This window comes from Macrobrachium rosenbergii, chromosome 21, assembly GCF_040412425.1.
Source record: "Macrobrachium rosenbergii isolate ZJJX-2024 chromosome 21, ASM4041242v1, whole genome shotgun sequence".
NCBI lineage: Eukaryota > Metazoa > Arthropoda > Malacostraca > Decapoda > Palaemonidae > Macrobrachium > Macrobrachium rosenbergii.
The window spans coordinates 49,817,988-49,843,101 of NC_089761.1; the positions used below are offsets into that span (position 1 = coordinate 49,817,988).

General features: G+C 42.4%; 1 protein-coding gene across 5 annotated transcripts in view; it reads right to left on the reverse strand.

Moving 5' to 3' along the window:
- LOC136850174 (uncharacterized) overlaps positions 1-25,114 on the reverse strand; it is a 50,866-nt gene that overhangs the window by 13,998 nt on the left and 11,754 nt on the right. For 3 of the 5 annotated variants that reach the window (XM_067123802.1, XM_067123803.1, XM_067123804.1), the window contains exons 2-10: positions 23,759-23,964; positions 23,222-23,486; positions 21,892-22,307; positions 18,106-18,288; positions 16,364-16,489; positions 16,058-16,154; positions 15,817-15,950; positions 12,157-12,304; positions 11,759-11,963 (exon numbers count right to left, since the gene is read on the reverse strand). In XM_067123802.1, coding sequence (XP_066979903.1) covers positions 11,759-11,963; positions 12,157-12,304; positions 15,817-15,950; positions 16,058-16,154; positions 16,364-16,489; positions 18,106-18,288; positions 21,892-22,307; positions 23,222-23,486; positions 23,759-23,964 — 1,780 coding nt within the window. The remainder of the gene's footprint in view (positions 1-11,758; positions 11,964-12,156; positions 12,305-15,816; positions 15,951-16,057; positions 16,155-16,363; positions 16,490-18,105; positions 18,289-21,891; positions 22,308-23,221; positions 23,487-23,758; positions 23,965-25,114) is intronic. The other 2 variants (XM_067123805.1, XM_067123806.1) reach the window with 1 other exon arrangement.

Below are 25,114 nucleotides of genomic sequence, written 5' to 3' on the forward strand. Positions count from 1 at the left end.
GGATTCCTGACAGAGCACCAAAGACTTTCAACCGATCCTCCCAGTAATTTCTTCTTTTCTAAGTAGAATTTAAGGCTCCTGACAGGGCATAGAGTCCTCTCCAACTCATGTCCCGTCACAGAAGAAAGACCTTTTAATTCAAAGGTTCTTGGCCACTGGTTTAGAAGGATTCTCATTGGTGAAAGCTAGGAAGAATGGTTTAAAGGAGCATATAGCCGAACCTTCCTTAAAAACCAACTTTGAGTCTAAGGCTTGTATTTCACTTATTCTCTTAGCTGGAGGCAAGGGCAAAGAGGAAAAGTGGGCTGTGAGATCCCTGAAGGAAGCTTGATGAGGAGGTTCCAATTTTTAGACATTAAGAATTTCAAAACTATGTCTAGATTCCAACTGGGAGGTTTCAGTCATGAATTTTGACGTTTCAAAAAGACCTTATAAGGTCATGAAGGCCTCTGTTCTCCGAGATATTCAGATCTCTGTGTCTGAAAACTGAAGATAACATACTCCTGTAATCCTTTAATTGTGGATACAGCGAGGTTGCAATGTTCCCTCAGGAAGATAAGGAAATCAGCAATGTTTGTCACAGAGGTACTGGAAGAGGATATCTTATTGGTCCTGCACCATCTTCTAAAGACCTCCACTTTCGACTGGTAGACGAAGGGTTGAGGATCTCCTGGCTCTTGCAATAGCAGCAAGATTTTGTGCATGAAAAAACCCTTCGCTCTGACCAGACCTTCTGATAGTCTGAAGGCAGTTAGACTGCTGGGAGATTCTTGTGGAATCTGTTAAAGTGGGGCTGTTTGAGAAGTTCCTGTGTGGAAGCCGATCTTGAAAATCTACTATCCATTCCAGTACCTCTGTGAACCAATCTTGAGCTGGCCAAAACGAGTTACATGGGGTCAGTCTGCCTTCCGATGACTTTAAACTTTCTTACCACTTCTCCCAGGATCTTGAATGGGGAAAAGCATACCCGTCTAATCCTGTCCAATCTAGAGAAGAATCTATTGCAACCGCTCTCGGTCCGAAATCGGAGAGCAGTAGTTTTCAGCCTTGCATTCCAGTGGGTTGCAAATGGAGTCGAAATTCGGCCTTCCCCACAGGTTCCACAGTCTTTTGCAGACTTCTGAATGGAGAGTCCACTCTGTGGGAAGGACCTGATCCTTCCTGCTGAGAAGGTCGGCCCTCACATTCCTCTCTCCCTGTACAAATCTGGTGAGGAGTCTGATCCTCCTCTCCTGAGCCCATAACAGCAACGTTTTGCCGTTGAGTAAAAGGAGAAGGAGTGTGTTCTCCCCTGTTTTCTTATATAAGCCAGGGCAGTAGTGTTGTCTGGAGTTCACTTGGACCACTTGTCCTAAGAAAAGGAACTCGAACCTGATGAGAGCCAAATGTACTGCTGATAGCTCTTTCTTGTTGATGTGCCAGTTCACCTGGTCTCCTCCCAGGTGCCTGACATTTTTCTCGACCCTAGTGTTGCCCCCATCCCGACTCCGAGGCATCTGAGAACAACACTAGGGTAGGGCTTGCAAAAACTGAAGAGACAGTCCTTTGATAATTTTTGAGGGTCTAACCACCAGTTGAGATCCTCTTTTATCTTGTCCGAAATTTGGAACAAAGTTGCTAAGTCCTGAGACTTCTGGTCCCATCTCTCCTTTAGGTAAAACTGAAGAGGTCTCAGATGAAGTTTTCCCAAGGAGACGAACTGTTCCAGCGAGGAAATGGTCCCCAGCAGACTCATCCACTCCTCGCCGAACAATGTTTTCTCCTTAGAAAAACTGTCACCTTTTCTATGCACAGATCTATTCTCTCTTGGGATGGAAAGGCTAGAAAATCCCGAGAATCCATCAGAATCCCCAGGTAAACAATGCTCTGCTGCGGAACAACCTGGGATTTCTGTAGGTTTACTAATAGTCCAAGGGACTGTGTCATATTTAGGTGATCGACAAGTACTCCAGACAACTGTCCTTTGATTGAGCAAAATCAGCCAATCGTCGAGATACATTGATATCCTCACTCCCTCTGTGAAGCCAGCGTGCCACATTCCTTAAGATGCCCGTGGAACACTTGTGGGGCCGCTAAAGACCGCACAGGGACCTGAATTGAAAAACTTTTTCCCGAATCATAACCTCAGGAACTTTCTTGATTTAGGGATGAATGGGAATGTGGAACAAAAGCGTCCTGCAGGTCCAGGAGACCATCCAATCCCCTGACGAAGAGCTGCAAGAACCAAGAGGTAGTTTCCATTTTGAATTTGTCTTGATTACGTAAGAAATTCAGGCGCTTACATCCAGAACCGGTCCCAACCCCCAGGATTTCGGAACCAGAAAAAGACGGTTGTAAAACCCGGGGAATGGAGTCTTGAAGGTTCTATTACAATTTTCTAACATTTGTTCCACTAATATAGAAAAAATGATATTTTAATGATAAAATAAGGTTTGTTCATACTTACCTGGCAGATATATATATAGCTGTATTCTCCGAAGGTCCGACAGAATTTCAAATTTCGCGGCACACGCAGTGGCCGGTCAGGTGGTTAGTACCCATTCCCGCCGCTGGGAGGCGGGTATCAGGAACCATTCCCATTTTCCATTCAGATTTTCATAGTGCCGTTGTCTCCTGAGGGGAGGAGGGTGGGCACTATGAATATATATATCTGCCAGGTAAGTATGAACAAACCTTATTTTATCATTAAAATATCATTTTGTTCATGAAACTTACCTGTCAGATATATATATAGCTGAATCGCACCATTGGAGGTGGGCAGAGACAGCATAGGATTGAGAAACAAAACAATGTAGATGATTACACATCTTGGTTCCTTACCTTTTAGCATAGCTGACTTTCGTGATTACTGTCACCCAAGTCTGCGTCTGCTTTACTGGAGTTTCCAACGAGGTAGAGACCTATAAGGTTGGAGAGTTCCAGACGATCTGTCAACGGGACGTGACCACTATGTGCCCAGATCGTAGCCCTCAAGAAGGAAGCAAAGAGACAAAATAACCACCTGACCTACCAAACATCTTGACTAGTAAAAACTAAGGAAAGGGAAGACTGCCCCCACAGTCTACCCACAACCATAAAAACACAACCAAAAATTTTTAAAAACTATTCCTAACCATACATTAAAGGATAGGATGGGTACTGCCTCCTTCTCCCAAGATCGTACCAGCCGAAACGTAAGGTCCCAATGAACAGCAAGACTCATACACTGTTCTTACGTCCTTTAGGTAATGAGAGGCGAACACAGAATGACTTCTCCAAAAAGTGGCATTCATAATCTCGCTCAGAGCCATGTTCTTTTGAAAGGCTACTGACGTTGCCACAGCCCGAACCTCATGCGCTTTAACCTTCAAAAGTTCGAAGTCACTCTCCTGACAACTTTTATGCGCTTCCAGAATAGTGGACCTCAAGAAGAAAGCCAGCGCATTCTTTGACATGGGGACGTCAGGTCTTCTCACCGAGCACCATAACCTGTCTGCAAGACCTCTCGACTCTTTAGTCTTGTTCAAGTAGAATTTTAGAGCCCGAACAGGGCAAAGCAGTCTTTCTGGTTCCTGGCCCAGAATACCCGCCAAACCTTTCAATTCAAAGGACTTGGGCCAGGGGTGAGACGGGTTCTCATTCTTGGCAAGAAACGACGGTTGGAGAGAACACACCGCATCGTCTCCTTTAAAACCAACTGACTTAGATATTGCATGAATCTCACTGATTCTCTTTGCAGTAGCGAGAGCCACTAAAAATAAAGTCTTCTTTGTTAAGTCCCTCAAAGAAGCAGCATGAAGGGGTTCAAAAGGGCTTTGCATCAGGAACTTAAGAACCACGTCCAAGTTCCAAGATGGAACCAAAAACTGAGGCACCTTAGTCGTCTCGAACGACCTAATGAGGTCATGGAGGTCCGTATTGTTGGCGATATCTAATCCTCTGTGTCGAAAGACCGCCGACAACATACTCTTATATCCCTTAATAGTAGAGACTGCCAGCTTCGAACTTCCCTAAGGAAAAGAAGGAAGTCTGCAATCTGGCTCACAGTGGTCGAGGAAGAGGAAATCCCTCTGCGAGTACACCACTGCCGAAATACGCCCACCGATTGGTAAACTGCGATCGAGGATGTTCTCCTGGCTCGCGATCGCTCTTGCCACCTGCTTGAAAAACCCTCGCTCTCGCCAGCATTTCGATAGTCTGAACGCAGTCAGACCGAGAGCGGAGAGGTTTTGATGGTATCGTTCGAAGTGGGGCTGTCTGAGTAGATCTGGACGAAGAGGTAACACCCTTGGAAAGTCTACCAGAAGCGACATTACCTCCGGAAACCACTCCTTGTAAGGCCAAAACGGGCGATCAGAGTCATCCTCGTATCTTGCGACGACGCTAACTTCCTGACCACTTCTCCCAGGATCTTGAAGGGAGGGAAAGCGAAAAGGTCCAGACGAGACCAGTCCCAAAGAAGGGCGTCTATTGACACTGCTCCTGGATCCAGGACAGGAGAGCAGCAGCGGAAGCCTGTTGTTCTTTGACGTTGCAAACAGGTCCACTAAGGGACGACCCCATAAACCCCACAGTTTTTGGCACACCTCCTGGTTCAGAGTCCACTCTGTCGGGAGCAGTTGATGACGACGACTTAGCAGGTCCGCTCTCACGTTCTGAACGCCTGCTACAAACCTCGTCAAGATCGTAACGTTCCTGGAACTCGCCCACAACAGGATCTCTTTTCAAGAAGAACGAACAGGAACGAGAATGAGTGCCTCCCTGTTTTTTCAGGTAAGATAGAGCAGTGGTATTGTCCACGTTTACCTGGACTGTACGACCGGACACTTGATCTTGGAAGAATCGAAGGGCTAGAAAAATCGCCCCTAATTCCTTCATATTGATATGCCAGGCCACCTGTTCCCCTCTCCAGATGCCTGACACTTCTCTCTTGCCCAGTGTTGCTCCCCACCCCGACATTGACGCTGCCGGAGAACAACACTAGGTCGGGTTCGGAAGGCTGAGAGACACGCCTTCTGAAAGCCTCGAGGATCCAACCACCACCTGAGATGCTCCTTCACTTGAGGGAAAGTTTGAGAGACAACTCTGAGATTTTCCTTGTCTTCCCAGTTGTCTTGCAGGAAGAACTGAAGAGGCCTGAGATGTAGTCTCCCTAGAAAACAAACTTTTCCAGTGAGGAAATGGTCCCCAGCAGACTCATCCACTCCCTCACCGAACAGGTTTCTTTCCCTAGGAAGGCCAGGACTTTTTCGTAGCACAGCTGTTGACGTTCCGGGACGGAAAAGCCCGAAAAGCCACTGAGTCCATCTGAATCCCCAGATACACGATGGACTGCGTTAGGGGTCAGGTGTGACTTTTCGAGTTGACCAGCAGGCCGAGTTCTTTTCGTCAGGTTTAAAGTTGCTTGAAGATCCTCCAGACACCTCTCCCTCGATGACGCTCGAATCAGCCAGTCGTCCAAGTAGAGCGACACACGACGCCTGCCAGATGCAGCCACCTTGCTACATTCCGCATGATGACGGTGAAAATCATGGGAGCTGTGGACAGGCCAAAGCAAAGAGCTCTGAATTGATACACCTTTCCCCTCAAGACGAACCTCAGGAACTTCCTTGACTGAGGATGTATCGGCACGTGGAAGCACGCGTCCTTGAAGGTCGAGGATACCATCCAATCCCCAGGTCTTAAGGCTCCTAGAACAGACTGCGCCGTTTCCATCTTGAAAGTTTCTTTCACGAGAAGCGGTTCAGGCTGCTGACATCAGCACAGGTCTCCAACTTCCCGACTGTTTCGGGACCAGGAACAGCCTGTTGTAGAAGCCCGGGAATTCAGGTCTAAGACCTGTTCTATTGCTCTCTTGACGAGCATTTGCCGCAGCAGGTCGTATAGGATCTCTTGTTTTCCTGGACCGCACGACTTGGAGAGAGGTCCAAGGGCTTAAAGGCTTAAGGGAGGGGAGAAAGGAAAGGGATCTTGTATCCTTTCTCTAAAACCGAAAGGGACCAACTGTCTGCCCCTCTCACTTTCCAGACTTGAAAACGCAAGAAGCCTGGCACCCACCGGTATCTGGAGGAGAATCACATCACTTTTTGCCCTACCTCTAGCAAGGGCTTTACCTCTCGAGAGGATCTTTCCTCGAGAAGAAGGCTTCGAGGATGCTCCGCACGAAAGGGCTTCTTCATCTTGGGAGAAAGTTGACGGTTTGACGCGTCGCCGAGGTCACAGGAACCGCAGGGCGCTTCGATGACTGAGCCAACAGGTCCTGTGTGGTCTTCTCTTGCAGGCTTGCAGCGATGTCCTTTACCAACGGCCGGGAAAAGATGATTGGAAAGGGAGCAAACAACAGTTCTCCTTTCTGTGCCAAGGAGACGGACTTCGACTGAGCGAAAGCCGAGCAGAATAGAGACCTCTTCTTGAGCACTCCAGTCGCAAAGTGCGAGGCCAATTCGTCAGAACCATCTCGGACCGCCTTGTCCATACAAGACAAGACGCTCAAAAAGGTCCGACAAGGAGATCGAGTCCTGACTCCGAGACTTAATGTCCAAAGCTCCAAGACACCAGTCAAGGAAGTTGAAGACTTCTAACGTCTTGAAAAGGCCCTTCAAAAAGATGGTCCATCTCCGTAAGAGTCCAGGGAATCTTGGCCGTCGACAGATGAGCCCTCCTACTCGAATCAACGAACAAGAGGCGAAGTCTCCCTTAGATGAGGAAGGAAGACGAAGCCCAAGTCTTCTCCGGTCTCATACCACACGCCGCTTTTCCCGAGAGTCTTGAAGGGGGAAGGGCTTAAAGAAGACTTTCCTTGAGCCTTTCATGGGAGTCCATCCACAAATGGACTTTCTTGAAGGCCCGCTTAGTGGAGAGCGATTTAGTCATTTTCAGAAATCCCGAGCTTTCCTAGACTTAGAAGAAGTCAGTTGAGAAGGAGGGGAGAGAGGAACTGCGGCAGAAACTTGTCAGGAAACAATTCCTTCAACAGCTTGACGAGGATCTGTAGTCCGACGACGAGGACTGATCCTTCAACTCATCTTCAGACTCCGAGACCCTGAGTCTATCTCCAACATCGGGCGGGAAGAGCCGAGAGAAGTTGGAGAGGAAACACGCCGCAGGGACCTCTGCTTGGAAGAGGAACTGGCGTGCAAAGCAGCTGGAGAACCAGGAACCACACGAGCCGACAGCAACGGCAGGTGGAGCGTCTTGAAGGGAGTCAAAAACGTCCATCGGGCGTCACGTCTGGCAGCATGACGAGCTTGAGCGTCGCCCAGCCGGGCGTCCACGCCTGGCAGCATGACGAACGTCATAAGCAAACGTCAGGAGCCTGGACGAGCGTCATCAACAAAATGGAGAACATGACGTCTAGAACGAAGGGGGAGGACGTCCTGGGGTGACGTCAAGACGATCCTCCCCAACACCCTCTGGGGGACGAGTCTAGGGTTCCTTCCACGACGAGTGGGCGAAGCAGACGAAGGTGACGAACGAGGAGCAGGAGAAGGAGACCGCCTAGATCTCTTCACTGGAAGTCTAACATCCTTCCGACGAGGACGGGACCTGGACTCTCTCTCTGCAATGAACGAGGAGAGTTGCTGCTGCATGGAGGCAATAAGGGTCCTCGTTGGTGACGCCTCTCTCTGGAGAATCACGGAACCTAGAGGCAGAAGGACGAGGGGGCGTCCTAATCCTCTTCTCTTGAGGAGGGAGAGCTCTTGGGCGCTCAAAAACGTCTTCTTGGGATGACGTCCGGTACTTTTTTGGGGGAACGATCCACAAACTCTGGCGAGGAGCACAGAGTAGGAGAGAGAGGACGTGAAGCGCCCTCCTCCCTAAAGCTTCTCTTAAGAGGGCGAGAGTCTATCTGACGGTTCCAACCCTGCGTGGGGAGGACGTGTCAGAAGACGAAGCAGTCCTTCAGGACCCGAACACGAGATCGAGCCTGGGCAGCCTGGGAAACGTCTTTCAGGACCTGCCGAAGGGACGCCAGACCGGTGGGGTTCCCCGTCACCCTCCTTCGGCTTTTCGACATGCTCTCTCCCTGAGTCCTGGGAGTCCAGCAGAGGTCCAGGCCTAGAGGCATGATGGGGCCGGTCTGACGCCCCCTCCACTGCACTGGGGGCACTAGTCACTTCACAACACTTATCTTGGAGAGCTGACACTTTAGATTCTAAAGCACGAATCGATTCCATCATAGCGGAAAGCATATTAGTCTCCACTGGCACGATCTCAGGGGCAGGAGACAAAACCACAGGGTTAGGATCTAAAGGTACAGGGAGTTAGGGCCGACATCAACACTTCCCAAAGAGAAGCACTCCTGGAGGAAGACCTCCTCAGTCGATCACGCCCAACTTCCTCACATATTTATCATACGCTCTCCATTCATTTTCAGACAAAGAAGCACATTCATCACACCTATCATTCAACATGCATATATGCTTCCTACAGTTAGAACAAATAGTGTGAGGGTCAACCGCAGCTTTCGGCAACCTCACCTTACATTCAGACATCACACACGCACGGTAACTAGCAGAGCTAGACCCAGACATAATGATAATCTAAATCAAAACCCAAAGAAAAGTCAAAAGCGTATGCCGATCTACCGATCCAAAGTCAAAATACCAAAAGACAATGAGATACTCAGTAATTTAGAAAAAGCAAATCCTATGACGGAGGTGCAGACAACAGTTGTTGACAACACCGGCGACAGAGAAAATCTGAATGGAAAATGGGAATGGTTCCTGATACCGCCTCCCAGCGCGGGGAATGGGTACTAACCACCTGACCGGCCACGCGTGCAGCCGCGAAATTTGAAATTCTGTCGGACCTTCGGAGAATACAGCTATATATATATCTGACGGTAAGTTTCATGAACAAAGAGCCTGGTTCTTGATGGATCCTGTAGCTGGCGGATAACTCCCTGGGAGTTGATGTTAAGGAGGACTTTCCCTGAAGGGGATAAGGTAGCCTCTTCTTAAATGGAGGGGACCAGTCGTCCGCCCTCTCTGTGCCCAGACCTCGCGAATTGTAGCAGTCTGGCACCCACTGTCGTCTGGAGTACTCGTTCTTCATTTGGTCCTTCTGATAGACGAGAGGAAGACCTTCCTCTTCTCTCTGGTCTTTTGCTCCTGAAGGAGGATCTGGGAAGGACCACCTTAAAGGGCTCCTGAAAGGGAGCCTTCTCCTTCTTGGCGAAAGGGACGGCAGGTCTGACCCTCTTCGATGACTGGGCCAAAAGGTCCTGTGTCGCCTTTTCAGATAACGAGCGAGAAATCTCCTTCACCAAATTTTGAGGAAAAGGTGAGGAGAAAATGGAGCAAACAGAAGAGAGGATCTCTGAAGAGGAGACACAGACTTGTGGAGGAAAGAGCTGAATACTGACCTCTTCTTCAGAATAGCAGCTCCGGATAAGGCAGCGACTTCCAGCTGGAACCGTCCTCACTGCTTTGTCCAAGCAAGACAAACACTCATCAAAGTCATCCATACACAGGAATTCGGGATCCCGAGTCCTGTTGGCCAAAGCTCCAAGAGACCAATCCATAAAGTTGAAGACCTCCACAACTCTAAAAAGACCCTTGAGGAGATGATCCATTTCACTCATTCCCCAAGTCGCCTTCGCTGAAGAAAGGGAAAGTCTCCTGGAGGAGTCAACCAGATTAGAGAAATCTGCGCTCAGCAGATGGGAGCCCCAACCCCATAGGCTCCTTGGTCTCATACCACATTCCTGATTTTCCCAAAAGTTTCAAAAGGAGGGAAAGAGAAACCGTCTTGCTTGCATCCTTCTTAGATTGCATCCACTCCCGACTCCTTTAAAGGCCTTCCTCATCGAAATCGAGGGCATCTTGACAAACGAAGAGGGGTCTAGTTGACTTGGTGCTGTCCCACAAAGATCCCGGAGAAGGAGGGGCAGCATGACAAAGAGAATCTCCAAACTCCTGAATTAGAACCGAAGCCAACCGTTTGTAATCCGAAACTCCAGCGATCCTTAGGAGAATCCTCTTCTGAAACTTCCTCCAAAGCAGCAGGCGGAGAGGAAGGTTTAAGAGAAGAAGAGGGCCTATCAGGCTAAGCGAGCCTGGAAGGAGAAGCACTCCCTGTCCAACGTAAGAGCGCCTACCAGGAGAATGGCGCTGACCCCGGAGGCGCCTGACAGGAGAGGGGTCCTGTCCACTGATGAGAGCCTTCCAGGAGAGGAGGCCCTAAAACGAGGGCGCTTGGAAGGAGAGCGGCGTCTGCCGGAAGGAGGGAGCTTGGAAGACCACGAGCGCCTGCCCAAAGGGAGAAGTATGGGTGAGGAAGTGCGCCTGGCAGGAGAGGCGCTTCTCTCCGATGACGAGCGCCTGGAAGAAGTGCGCCTGCTGGGAGACTGGCGCCTGTTTGCGAAAGAGCGTCTACGAGGCGAAGAAAACTTGCTGGAAGAAGGAAGCTTGGCAGGAGAAGAGCGGCGAGTTGAAGACGAGAGCTTCCTGGAACTCTTGACAGGAAGAAAGTCATCCTTCCTACGAGAAGAGGAGTCCTTAGCAAGAGATCCAACAAGCGCGATAACTGCTCCTGGAGGCCGATCAAAATCTTCTTCGTCGAATCCTTCACCCCTGCTGGAGAGGAGGAGGGGATCTCACGAGCTCTCTTCCTGACAATAGGAGAATCCTCCGGGAAGCGCTCAGGGCTCGAGAGTCCAAACGCTCTACTCTAGGAGCCTTCCAAGATCTCTTCAGAGGGCGCGACTCCTCAGCCGAACTCCAACCACGCCTCGGAGAAGACGCGTCAGACGACGCAGAAACACTTTTTCAGGATGCCTTTCTATGGCGATCCAAGGCAGCCTGGGACGCAACAACAGGATCTGCCCGAAGGGACGCCTGATCGTTGGGGATGCTCTACATCCTCCCTGCGGCTTTCGACATTCCTCCTCCACTGGTCCTGGGAGTTTGGAAGAGGTCTAGGCCTAGGAGCAATGCGGAGCCGATCAGACGCCCCCTCCACTACACTGGGGACACTGCACATATCACTGTCACTCTTACCTTCCTTCATCGCACGCAGTTGCGATTTCATACTGAAGAAGTTCCTTTCATCGCAGCCATTTCAGAGGGCTAATCCACAGGTTCGATGAAGGGAGAAGGGGCTGAAACCAAAGGATTAGGAGAGTCTACTGGGTTAATCTCTAAATCGTGCTCAGCAGAGCGAGACCTACTCGAGCTTCTGGAGGAAGCCTTCCTAACTCTATCCTTTTCAAGCTTCTTCAGATAAGAAGACAAAACCTTCCATTCTTGATCAGACAATTCTCACACTCCTTGCACCTATTGTCCAAAGAACAATCATTCCCCTACACCTCATACATACAGTGTGAGGGTCTACAGCTTTCGGCAACCTCACCTTACATTCTTGCCTAGCACACACACGGAACACAGGCGAAACATTAACGTCAGACATCTTAATGAACAATCCAAAAGCAAATCCAAAAACAGTCCACAATAGCGTATGCCAAACCAAAAGATCCAATACGTCACCAAAATCAGGCCAAATAGATCCTCAGCAAGCGAGAAAACGAAAATCAAAGCAGGAGGAACCAACAACAGATGTTGCCGGAACCAGCGACAGAGAAAATCTGATTAGAAAACGGGAATGGTTCCTATTCCCGCCACCCAGCGGCGGGTATGGTTGATCACCTGACCTACCTGTGCGTGTGCCGCGAGTTTTGAAATTCTGTCGGGAACGTCGGAGACTATAGCTAAGTATATATCTGACGGGTAAGTTGCATGTACAAAAACAGAAAATAATTTTGCAGGACATAACCTACCTCATTAAACAATCGGAACATTCATATGGAGATTCTCCGGTGTGCCTTCTGCGATGCTCCTTGAAGTGTGAGGGGTGGCGAAACTTGCGATCACAGTCCACACAAGTAAAGCGTGTCTGATTTGTATGGATGAGCATATGGTAGTTGAGAGAATGCTGTCTAGTAAATACAGCTTCACAAATGCGACATTCATAAGGCCTTATCCCTGAAAAGTTTCATAAAGGAAATATTACCTTTGGAAAGAAAGTCTTTATCAACAAAAGTTTTCTTCAGGAAGAATTTTGTGTCACCAACATTATAGGATTTTTTAAAAATAAATATGACATAGAAAGCCTATGAACACTAAAGGATAAACTTGAAAGGCCAAAATTTTCTTAAAACTACACTACACAATTCACCTGCATGACTGCGATAATGTGACAGCAACGTTGAAAGGGCTGTGAAAAGTCGTGAAGGGTGACAGATCTTGCATTCCAACGGATCTAACGACATGACTGACTGTGACCTAATTTCCGTGATAAGCTTTAAAGCCATCTCTTTCTCAGCCTGAAATAAAAGTCTCATTCAGGTACCATGCCAAAGTCAAGGATAAATATCAACCCATTGAGATTCTGAGGTCTTCATATCCTCAACTATTGTTTGGCTGAGAAAAGTAATTTTACAGCAAGCAATAAAAGAAAAATAATACTCTCATAAGGCGCCTGTGATTTTGCCTGTGACTGTCTACAGAAATTTTACGGGGGCCCTTTGAATCTCAAAAGGTTAATTATAAAATCAGTAAGTCCTGCAACATGGTTAACATTAATGGACAGCAATATAAACTGTAGTTCTAAAATGAATAACAAATTTAGTGAGAAACTACTGATCAAAAGTGTACTACATATGGTATGCAACTAAATTCTATGATAACAAATATTCATTTTAGCCCTTCAACTTGTCATGCTTCAGAGCCCCTAGAATTTTGATAGTGACAAAATCTAAGTAATGAAAACCTTATAGTATAGCTTACACTGGCACATTTCATGATAACCCACAGGTAGTAGTAATCTTAAATATTTTTACACTAAAGTAAAATGTATCTTTACAGTTAACAACCAAATTAAGATTTATCCAAAATTAAATTGCACATTGCAAAAGGTAGATCAGCAAAAAATCATCATACTGCTGCTAAGAAGTGAAGAGGTCTGATGGTTTGTAAAGCTGATATGTTATTTTTAGAGAGTGCCTATGAAACTAGTGTTTGGACTCATGGTCTGGTCATTACTACTACTAACAATATCCATTAAGCTTTAAAATAAAAAATATAATTTTTAAAAAATTAATTTGTATTTTTCCTAGGTATATAATCCAAGGGGAGATGGGGCGAATGGGGAGTATACCTCACTCTCCAACTGTTACACTTACTTTTTCTTTGAATGTAGGGACTGAGTAGGGCAGCTGTGGTGGCTTCAAAGTATACTAGACCATCTGTGACCCGTTGGGTCACTTAATGTTGAAAAATTGGGGAGGAGGGGAAGGGAGTAGGAGGGAGGGTGGAAGGATAGGGGATGATTGAAAGGGAGGGGGAGGGGAGGGGGGGGAAAGTCTCTGCACAAAAGACCAAGAGAGAGAGCAGATTGGGATCCCACTCGCCATACTACTAATAAGGTGACAAACACTCTTTATCACCCTGCCAAGAAGCTTGAAAGTTTGAAATGTATTTATGTCCACATTGTCCCAGGGGTGCTAAAATTTATCTTTCATCACCACCCAGGGAACTGAAACTGAACAAAAAAACATATAGTTTTCAAGCATAGAACCCCCAAAACCCGAACAACTTATCCACTACTCACATATGTAGGGACCATTCCATCCCCACAATCTGACCCTGACAACAGAGATGATCTTCAATATCATTCCGCCTTCCCAGAATGTATCTTGCAGACAATGCAACAAACCATCCACCCATTCATTAAAACTGCCAACTGACACGAGTGCATGACACCCTTCCCCTCTGCCTGCTGACGTAGGCCAAGACAGTCCTGTTTTGTCATCAACACTACCAAGTGATCTTTCAACCATTTTCAGACTCGAGATGTGGAGGGCTTTGTCAGACCCATAGGTTCAGCCGACACTACCTTCATACCCGTGGATGATGGAATCTCTGGAGTCCGCAACCCTGTGGTCCACTGCAGCCTACGCACTATTCTTGGGAAAGAATAGCAAAGAGCCCAACAATGAACTGTCTGTGGCAAGAGGCTACTATTGTGCAAATCTTGCCTCAAGAAATGAGAGGCAATCATGTTTCTCCTGAGAACTCGTTATGCGGGCTGGCTAACTCTGGTGTCTCTGGTGTGCAAGGAAGGTCAGAGCCCAACCTCCTGAATACTGCCTTCTTGCTTACATGACATGACTGACACAGGGTAGACCATTAATTTGTTTAACCCGAGGTTGAGCCACAAAACAGTCTGGATGGGCATCATGGACACTGTCTCCAACAAAGCACCCTTGTTGTGGTGAACAAAACACCTTCCTAACAAAGCCTATCCATTGGGAGGTCGTTCATCAGCCTGTACACTGATGTATCCAGCACCAAAGGAGTATCCTCCACATCCTTCAGCACATAATATTTCTGGTATGAAAGTGATGGGGGGAAGGACTTTGCACAATCAGCTAGGGGCAAGGGAAATTCCTGACCCACATATCAAGGTCTTAACCTCTTCAAAAACACTAAGTGCTAACTGTGACCATGGCAACCAGCACAAAACTGCAGTCACCTCCCCCGATGTGCAAAATCATTGATGTGAAGTGCTGCTCTACCTCAGCCTGCAGGGGGTTCAAGAGGATTGGAATCGTCCGGTCCCAATAGATCCCCTGGGACATGAGTTGCCTCTACTTCAGCCAAAGATAGAGTCGTACCAGAAGTCCACTCCCTAGGGCATTCCTGATCCCATTCAGAACCAGATGAAGCGCAGCTACATGAAAGGTAAGCCACACAGCAAAGTCACTATCAAAACCTAATTCTGATTTAGACACTGCTGCCTCTATACTCCAAAATTCAGTAGCCACTGAACTAGGGGGCTGAGGTGAAGCAACAGCCCTTGCACCACCCCTTCTACTCCCCTCTCACCCATACAGCACAATCCCCTCTCTGTGCGACTCCCAAGCTGCAGGAGAAGGCTTGTCCCATGCTTGTCTTTCCACAAACATCTGATTGTGGTTGGGCAGAGCAAATGAGACAGCCTCATCCCAAAGTGAGCCAGAGCACTTAAGGTGGGAAGAAATGAGCTAGCATTGGGCACCAGCCCTACTCAGGGAGACAGATCACAAAACAATGATCATGCACCTCCACTCTCCCCTAAGCAGGGAAAAGGCGTTAAAGAAGCCCTCCTGGACTTCTTACACAAGGCCTTAGATTTCCCCCCCCCCCGACAGAGCTGGGGAGTGCCTTTCCTCCTCCTCCACCTTCCCCAACCTAATTCACTGGGGTGAGTCCCAAACAACACAGTCTTTGATAGAAGCCCTATAAAAGGGTTCCCTCGTAGACAGCACAAAAGTAGTGAGGACTAGTTGTTACAGGTGACATGAACTGCCCATGAGGGCGATCATGTCCCTTGTAATAACACTTCATTTTCATCTCCATCCACATAAAAAAAAAAAAAAAAAGATGAAAGGCAACAAAAAGCACACACAAACAGAATTCAATGGCAATGAGCAAATTTTCATCCACACGCTCGCAAGTTCTCAACCACCATGCATGGAAAGGAGAGAGCAACATGTCTGTTCTCTACTGTGGCCAAAAAAAAAAAAGTTAGCAGGACAGCCAGAGAGAGAGAGAGGGATATCCCTCTCACTCCCCATCTCCACTTGTTAACTACTGTACTTTGTTACTAAGTTTTCAAAAACCCAATTCCAGCTTGAGCTGAAGGATACTCACCCTATACAAAAGGCAACATTTTGTATTTCCACAGGAACAAATTAACTTGATTTTAAGGAGCTCAACTGTAATAACTGATGATAATGTAGTCATGATTTCATAACTATCTTACAAGGCTACTAAAGTCAACTGAAACACTTACCTTACTCTGACCAATAAACTTGGCTCGACCCTTTGGTTTTTTGCGCACTTTGTATTCATCTCTCTCTATGACTCTGGACACTGCTTGGAATTTTGTCAGAGGATTGTTATGGTCATAAACAACTGGAAGATCAGCTGTAAATCAAAATATTGGACATAAAGAACTTGGTATATCAACTGAAAGTATGAAAGATGTTATTTTAAAAAGTAAGCATAAAAAATTTAAGGATTCTTAAACATACCAGAACGCATAACTTTGTACTGCTGGTCTGGAGTGAATTCAACTTCGCTTCCTACCACAGGCAGTGGGGTGGCATCACAGCTCGAGTCCTGGGCCATCTGTGTCAGTCAAAGATTTGTCACTTGAGTAGATAACAATATAATACTAAAAATAATACATTACTTTATTATTTTCCAACCTATTGTTTTCTACTGATTAGCTACAATTCTTGAATTGTGTCTACCAACTACATAGTAGTTTCCTAAATATTATAGAAAGCCTAGCTCTATTTATAACAGTCAGGAAAACAAAAAGGATAGTTACTCACAATTTCACCTTCCAATTCCTGATTCATATGTTGATGAAGAAGTGTATTTTTATCTTCCTCTGGAGTCTCTTTAACACAAACACTAATGCAGCTTCCTATACCACTGTCATTTCCAACTGTTGTAACCTACAATTGGGGAACATGAATATTGAAAGTGAAACAAAATAAAACTAAAAAAAACATTAAAAATTTAAGTTTCTAGACTCTATTAGGCACCGTAAAACTGGAAATTTGTTAAATATAATGCAATCAGTTCAAAAGTACAGTATATTCAAATTTTTATTTGAAAATGTAAAATTCAAGTTCTGACTTTCCTTACAATTGATGCAATAAAACCTTTCTCAAACAATGACTCTGTAACACAGTAATGGATCACAAATACTTGTTACACTGGAACCATTACTTTCAAGTATCAATTTCTTGTATGGATAAATAACTACCAGGTGGCTTCAACCAACCACTAAACACAAAGCTGGCTTAAAGGGTTCAAAATTAATGACATGGAAATCTTGAATGGGCAGATTTTCTACCAAGTACTATTATCTGACAAAACTTTTTCATGTACAAAGAAATACATCAGACCTGACAGTGCTTTCTTAGTTGAATAAAAAAATTCTGTCTAAACTCAAGTTATAAGATAACAAAAATGTCTTCTAAACACAAGCCCTCATATCTGACTGAAAGATTCAGTATATGACTTTTTACATAACATTTGATAACTCTAAATTCCCAATCACCAAAATAGTGCTAAGCATAAACCTAACAAAATTATTTAACATTTAATTTTCAGTTACAAAATCTTAAAACTAAGAGTAACAAAAGGATTAATACTTTATTTAATTAATCACAAGCTATAACAATCATAAATCTATATTCTGCATATCTATGGTTATTGATTGACTGATTTATGAAAATTTAGCTATAAAACAAAGCACTGGGGCACTTTTGACTATTCAGTGCTTTAGACAGTGAAACGAGGGAACTAGGATGATTGGACAGCAAGACTGAAGGGAGGAAGCACCATGAGGTGAAGTAAGAGGGGAAAAAAGAGAGTGGGTGCGGTAGGGGGCCAGAGGGCTGCCACTAACCATAGGTGATATCTACAGCCCATCACATGAGATACACTGAATACATTGTTTGGCTAAGTTAACTTAAAGAAAAACAAACATTTGGAAAAATTCCACATTATGGAAAAGGATTTCTTGGGAAGGATTCTGGAAAAATTCTGAATAAAGTCAAGTTTACATTCTTTTATGATTACATCATCAAATCAATGTAATGAGATTTAATTGGATCTACAAGCATGATGAATAAACAAATCAAGAAATGCCGATAGAAGAAAAAGTATATCAACTTCAAAACGTGAAGTCAATTTTAGTCATAAAATTTCAAGGGAAGTGTTATCCCTAAGTAGGCTTTAGTGTAATCAAGTCTACAAAATTGGTAATTTTCACTGTAACAAATTAATCTGGTTACAATACACACTACACTGTTAAGGCAAGCATGTCACTGAAAGCAATAAGTAGGTAAATCTACTGTGTATTAAGAATGTTTTCTAAGAAACAATAACAGTTTATTTGACACCCACTTTCCCTGAATTCTTTGGACATTGTAAAGGTTAACCATTATGAATGTTAAAATAGAAACATACGTAACATAAGACAATAAAGCTTTGATTCATAAAAGGTCTTTGCTATATACATGCACCACTGAAAAACAAGCAAAACAAAAACCAAAACTACCTGATTTAGGTGGGATTTGGTACGAGGAGGGGGAGGCTCTTTGTAAATTAAGGTTGATCCTTGGATGACATGATCCTTTGATCCTAAGGAGTCGGTCTTAATGGACGTTGAAGCTTTTAGGTATCCATGATCATGAGACACTATTTCTTGCATAGGCGGAGTGGAGCTAGGTTCAATTACATCCTTTGAAAAACAAAAAACCAAACAAAACTGTGTAATTCTAAAAGGACAACAATGATAACAAAAATTCAGCAATGCTGTCTCCTACTAAGGCAACTTAGCAAATAAAAGTGACTGTATAACAGTGTAGTATACATAAAAAAGCTATATCTAAATCTTTTAAGCCATGTGCAAACTTTTACTCAACAACCATGCATTGCATAGAGGGAAAACTGCTTAACACGTTTAGTGGTACAATTACTATACTATGAATATGAATAACTTCATTAGCAACCATGCAATTGGCCAAACAATTGCCAGACTAAAAAAAAATAACTGACAGCTGCACAAGTAAATTTATACCCCTTTCCAAGGTTCATCTGAAGGCAGTCTTCCAAAATTACCCCCTTCCTTTTCATTCATTAGATGGCTCTATCAATAACTGACTAAGCATACAAATTAATTTGACATGGCTTACACTGCATTTCAAAAAGAAAAAATGCAATAGTTTAAATATGCTTTGCATCTGGTATTGTGTGCACGAAATAACAGCAGATAAGAATAATAACTTTACAACTAATTTAAGCAACAGCAAAAAGATTAAATTCCTATGCTGGAGAGTTAATCCCTGTCAGGTTTTTATTTGCCTCCCAGATTTTGTACAAGCCTTTACGACATCTTGTGAATTTTTTTTTACATGTTCAGTAGTTTACAAGTCTGAAACAAAAATTTTTTAAGTAAAGTACACATGCAAACAATATGTCTAACTATTATTTGCCTCTGATGCATCAAGAACATATTATATTGTATGGTAACTCTGATAAAATCCATAGACAACTTAAATAGCAGAATATCACAGTGAATATTAACACCAAGGTTCCCCTTAAACAAATATATCAAGGCATACCATATGTGCAAACACACTAACATGACTGTCCTATATAGTTAAATAATTGGTATAAAACAATGCAGCCAAGTCTTAAAATTCATAACTTTCATAGGGCTGGCCCACAGGGTTTGTTCTTTTAACAAAGGTTCTATTGTGGTTTCATAACTACTGTTCAGTTGCCTGTTGTTTGAAATTTGACTACATTATTCACACAAAATGTCTTTCAAATAATTATGCATGGCATTCTTTATATATGATAACTGGGTTATGAGGGAAGGCCCTTAAGTGAACACATGTTAAAACTGGTGTGTCCAAGTTCTCAAACAGATAAGATACGATCCCTGTAGGGGTTACCACTTACAAAGTGGTACTCTAAGCTCTTAGCAGTGGCTTCACCCACATTTGCATTGATGTCCAACTCAATATTCTTTTATTTCCAATGGTGTATTCCTGCTTAGCGTTAACTTTTTTAACCCCTTCCCCATATTTTAATTTTTCTCTCCTATTGATGTACAAAATTGTTTTAACAAGATGTGTAAAAGAAAACTCTAAGAGGAAAAACTTATCAAACTGATTTAGCTAAAGATCATAAGTCTTTATGTAAATCAGTTTAATAATTTTTTCCTGGGAGTATTTTTATATATCTAACCACAGCACAATTTTGTACCTCTCTATAAGAGATGGGAGTTTAGCACCCAAGTTCACCAATATATTTGGCATTGGTAATTTTGTTTATAGAGGACAGCTGTTACTCACATAGGGCAACTGGATTTGATATTTTTCCTTCACTAGTTCACTTATAGTATTTATTGAATAACGATGATTAATACAAAACTGACAACTTAGAAGATAGTCAGGAATGCTGTCCATGATAATTCAAGAGAAGAGAGCATGCCACACACAATGAGTTTAGAAAGTAACTTATGGGATTTAACTAGTCTTCATTTTCATAAATACAGTAATTGTTATTTTCAATTTTGATACTGTAAGTGACAACTACAGTACAAGTATTTTGAAAGATTGTGGAAGATTATGTTTTGGACTAAACAGTTATGGAGACTAACAGTAATACTGAACAGAAACTAAGGGGGAAAAGGTATGAAGCAAAAACTAAAAATGAAACTGTACCCAATAACAAATGACAAAATGAGTTTCCTTGTGGATTATAATACTGTACAGTACTTTGGAGTATAAAAAAAAATAAAAGCAACTAGATTGGACTAAACATCAACAATGTCTTGGAAATATTTCATAGTGTAGGTCAAGTAATATATAGCAATAATCACACTTTACTGATAAACTTATCTGCCACTCATCAAAACTTTAAATGGCCGTAGCTTAACGGAACACACTACACTTGAGTAAGATGTTACCATTGATGAGAGCTACATGCTTTATAAAGGAACACTGCAATCCAACTAAAAAATTTTTAAACACCAAGTTATGCTGCAATAGTAATACCTACCTATTTTGACAAACAAAAACCCAAAAGTATACCACTTATAACAAAATGTTATTTAGAAAGGTATTTCCAAAACTATAATTACATGCAATTAAATGTTATTTAGAAAGGTATTTCCAAAACTATAATTACATGCCATTAAATAATGTTTTTTTAGTGAGCAAAAATGTGTAAGGAAGGAGTTAACTTCATCTTGTTCCAATTTGGAACTCTCATTTCAGAATAAATTCTTCAAGCAAACCTATTGTCTCAAAATGAGACTCTGGGGTGTTGTTGAAATAATTCACAGCACAATGATATTGCAATCTCAATTTTGTCATTTATACTGTAAATTCTCTTTGATCTAGCATAAACAGCTGCAGATCTGGCTATTCTATATGCTTTCTCACCTTCTTTACTACCTACAAGAACAGAGATCAAGCACAGTTCAAGATCACTGCCAATGATATACAGGTAATTTATAGAAAGATGATCTGATCTATCAGGCAAGAATTTTTAAAGCAACTTTTTACTATATTATGGCACAGTTAGAATAAAAAAAAATCCTAAATTCTCAACAGCAGATAAGACCTCACAGCTCTGCTGTGAAAACAGCCAAAATTGGGCAGTGAGCACCAAGATTTCATATCAGAAGATACTGCAGCAAAAACTTGTCTTGTAGTTACTAAATGACTCCATCTGTGGTATTCCAAGGACAATACTTATTGACTTTGTATGTAGTGTATTTTACACCAGTTACCTCTTTCAACTGAGATCAAAATTTCAGAAAAACAAAATATTTTAGTAAAAAAAATGCAGAATACAAAACTAAAAATATGCAGAAAAAATAAAGTGAAACTAGATTTTAATATATGGTTAATTTAAATTGCACAAATACCAATCACTTTACTAAGAGGCATATTATATCTATGGCAAGGCCTGACCCATGATCTCAATCTCTGTAACTTGTCAAAATTACAGGAAAATACCCTGCTAACCTAAAATTACATTTAGCTACCACTGACTGTAAACTGCAATGAGGTTAATAAAAGGGAAAAAGATGTCTTTCAGATCACATCTTCCATCACCTATACTAAAAGAAGAGATGTGACAAACCATAGGTACTAAAGATGAGCCTACAAAATCATGCTAATGAAAAAAGATGAATTCACACCTAAAAAACCATGCTAATGGAAGAGAACATGCTACAAAAAATGTGACGACACCTAAGGAACATCCTTTAACTAAAATAAAGATGCAGTGCACAAACAGATTAGAATAATAAAAGTAAACTTACATTAGCATCAGATTTGGCTTCATTATTATTATTAGTATTGTTGTTGTTGTCATTAAAGTCATTGGTTATTATAGGTCTTGCATCAGAGTTCTTTGGTTTCTTAATCCTAACTCTTCCTTCACGATTTTCCGACTTTCTCTTCATTTTCACTTCCATTGCAGGTATTTGTACAGTGATATTTACAGGTGATGTTTCCATTCCCTCATCTACAGTTTGAACCTTTGGATTGTCTATTACTCCTTTCTTGGTCTTAGAGGTTCCCTCAAGGTTTGGCGGCTTTGGTGAACTAGCAGTTTTTGTATTGCGACTTGCAGATGGCACTGTCCTTTTCTTGCCACCTGGAGTGTCCTGTTCAACTAAACGTCTATTTCTGGCAGGAATTGATTCAAGAATGTAGGCTTGCCTACTCTCCTGACCTGTATCAAGTATATCATAGCAAGATATCAGAAAAGAGTTGTTACAAATAATTACTTTTAATAGAAAAATGCTAACAAAATGACAGATGATACCCTTGATTTTAGTACCATATGAAAATAACTTGCAAAAGTTCAGTACCAAACACTTTCACACATCATTGAGTCCCAAGTGAGACATTAAAAGAACAGTAAAAGTAAACAAAAGGAACAAGAACCACCACATGATTAACTGTCCAAGGAAATTCAGTCACAAAATGAAACATACTTAAGGACTTAAGGCTAAGCACTACAGGAAGGTTAACATACAAACATACAAAGCATGTATAAAACTACATAATTTCTGTGTATATTTATCAATAACAATATTACCGTAATTAAAAAACCATCAAATTTAAGCAGCCCAGGGCTCAAGTTTAAACATTACCAATCACTGACATGATAAAACAAAATTCAAGGATATTCCTTTTAACCATGTTGTTTCACAGATCAATGGGCCTTAAAATCTCTCTTATGTACAAATATGCAGTTGATGTTTGACCAGTTCTTAAAGAATTTATTGATACTTGAATTTAAGTGCTGGTGATTTTCCAGTTTTTCCACAATATTTTTTAATCACAGTTTTTTCAATGAACTCCATAAATGCAACCTGAGACATGATTTTGGAGAATTTCTTAATACCAAACACTTACCAATAAAATAATTGAAAACAATATTTATGTTGAAAAACTTCTAAAAGCCTTGGAATCTAAAAACTTTTCATCATCAAGTATTCCATTAGGGGTACAATACCTATCATAAGATTAAGATAAATGTTTAAGCCAATCCTCTCACTAATAATTCAAAACCAGAACTTGTAATATAATTTACATATAATTTATACCCTACTTATAAATGAAATCTGACAGGTGACTTACTTGTATGAACTTCCAGAAGGTTTTTCAGATGACTCTGCAAGTGAGCCTTCATGTCGGCTCTTGCTTTATGCTCGCTTCCAAAGCTCTGGAAACACTTGGAGCAAGCTGCTGGCAGCATACGGCAGGAGTATGTGAATCTCTTCCACATTTCATTTGATTCAAACTCAGCAAATAATTTAACTAACAAATTATCAGTCATCCCCGATACTTGGTCCAAGGTCAAAATTTCACAGTCGCTTGGCTTTCGACTCCCAGGAGGGCTTGCCTAGAATATAAAATTAAGGTATCTCAAAAGACAACTTAGTAAGACAAATTCCTGATAGAACATCAATAAGGTTCAGTCTCCTTACTGTTGTGTAGAAAATACATTGGATTTCATATGCAAACTTGAACAAGTACTTGTTCACTTGACAAGTGAACATAATCTAATTTTACAAGAGCTGCAACACTTCAAAAACTTTTAAAGCTATTGGCTCTCACACATTTGTTGTCTTCCATACTTCATACTTGAAAAACTAAAAATAAATGCAGTCTTACTTTTGATTTGTGGTTGGTATTTGTATCTGTTACTGAAGGGTCAGTATGGAGAGTCACAGAAGCAACTTCAGCAAGCATTGTCAACATTGACATTGAATTAGAAGCAGCACAGCTAGTGCTGCCTGCCCGTGCCCCCTTAACAGGAGAGCGTGTGCGGGGACTTGAAACTGGAGAATCTTCCGGCCGAGGCACCATTGTGTTGTCCTCTGAAAAGTTTAAAAAAACTCGGACTTAGCAGTGAAAATAAAAATAACTTCATAACTGAATTACCGTACTCTCCTAAAAGTGCAGTACATGTACAAATCAATATGAAAAAAAGGACTATGATTATAGTATTAATCTTTTTTGTGATACATTTCATTATCTTTCACAGACATTCTCTAGTAAAATAACACTCGTGTGAATTCTGAGATATTGTATTTACAAGGAGTGAGTTTTAGTGTAAATGATTTAAAATTCATGAAGACCTACTTGAAACATATTTATAACTTTTATCTCACGGAGGAAAAAATACGCTGATCCAGTTCCATGAGATATGATGGTCTCATTTAGCCAGTCATTTTTAAATAATTCAGTAGTATTGTTAAAGTAATAAATGTCCCCTACCTATCCCTAACCATCTTTTATCTAAATCATTACAACCTATGAAATGTTAAAGACACCATTATAGCTCTTGCAAAGGCAGATAACTCCTAGTTCTCTTCCAAGATGATGAGGTTGTGAAACACAAATACCCCAGATGCTGCTGTTAAATGGAACTCTAGCCTTATGCGTAAAATGAACCCAGCTACAATGACCTTAAACATTGAAAACGGTTTCATCGAGCATGCACACCCAACATTTCACCATCTGCCACCATCATCTCTCATTCTTGTGTGTAGCTGACTACAACAGATGTGTGTGGTGATTAATAGACTCTGCACAGCTCTTTCTCTATTGTGCTGCTACATCCTTTTTTTATTACAGTATGTGCTTTTTCACATTCTCTTTTTTGTAGTAGACTAGAGCACCCATCTTCACATGATGCTTCCAGTGCAAACTCATTACACTTGGAAGCACTCCTTTTTGCCTTTTCCTTGTAACCCCATCATTTTCCTGGACAGGACTTACAGCAGCTATATGTTCCCTCCTGGGCTACATCCTCCTCCTAAATTTTGATTAAAGTTGCATTAAACCGTTTTTTAACAAATCTAATCTTTTCAGGGGGAGCTTACATTAGTAGAATATTTGCAAGGATTATGACATCAGCTAGACATGTGCTGAAATAATTTTCTTTGAAATACTGTAGTACAGTTTAAGGCTATTTTACAATTACTATAATAGGTTTGTATAAAAATGACATTTTTATAATAAAAT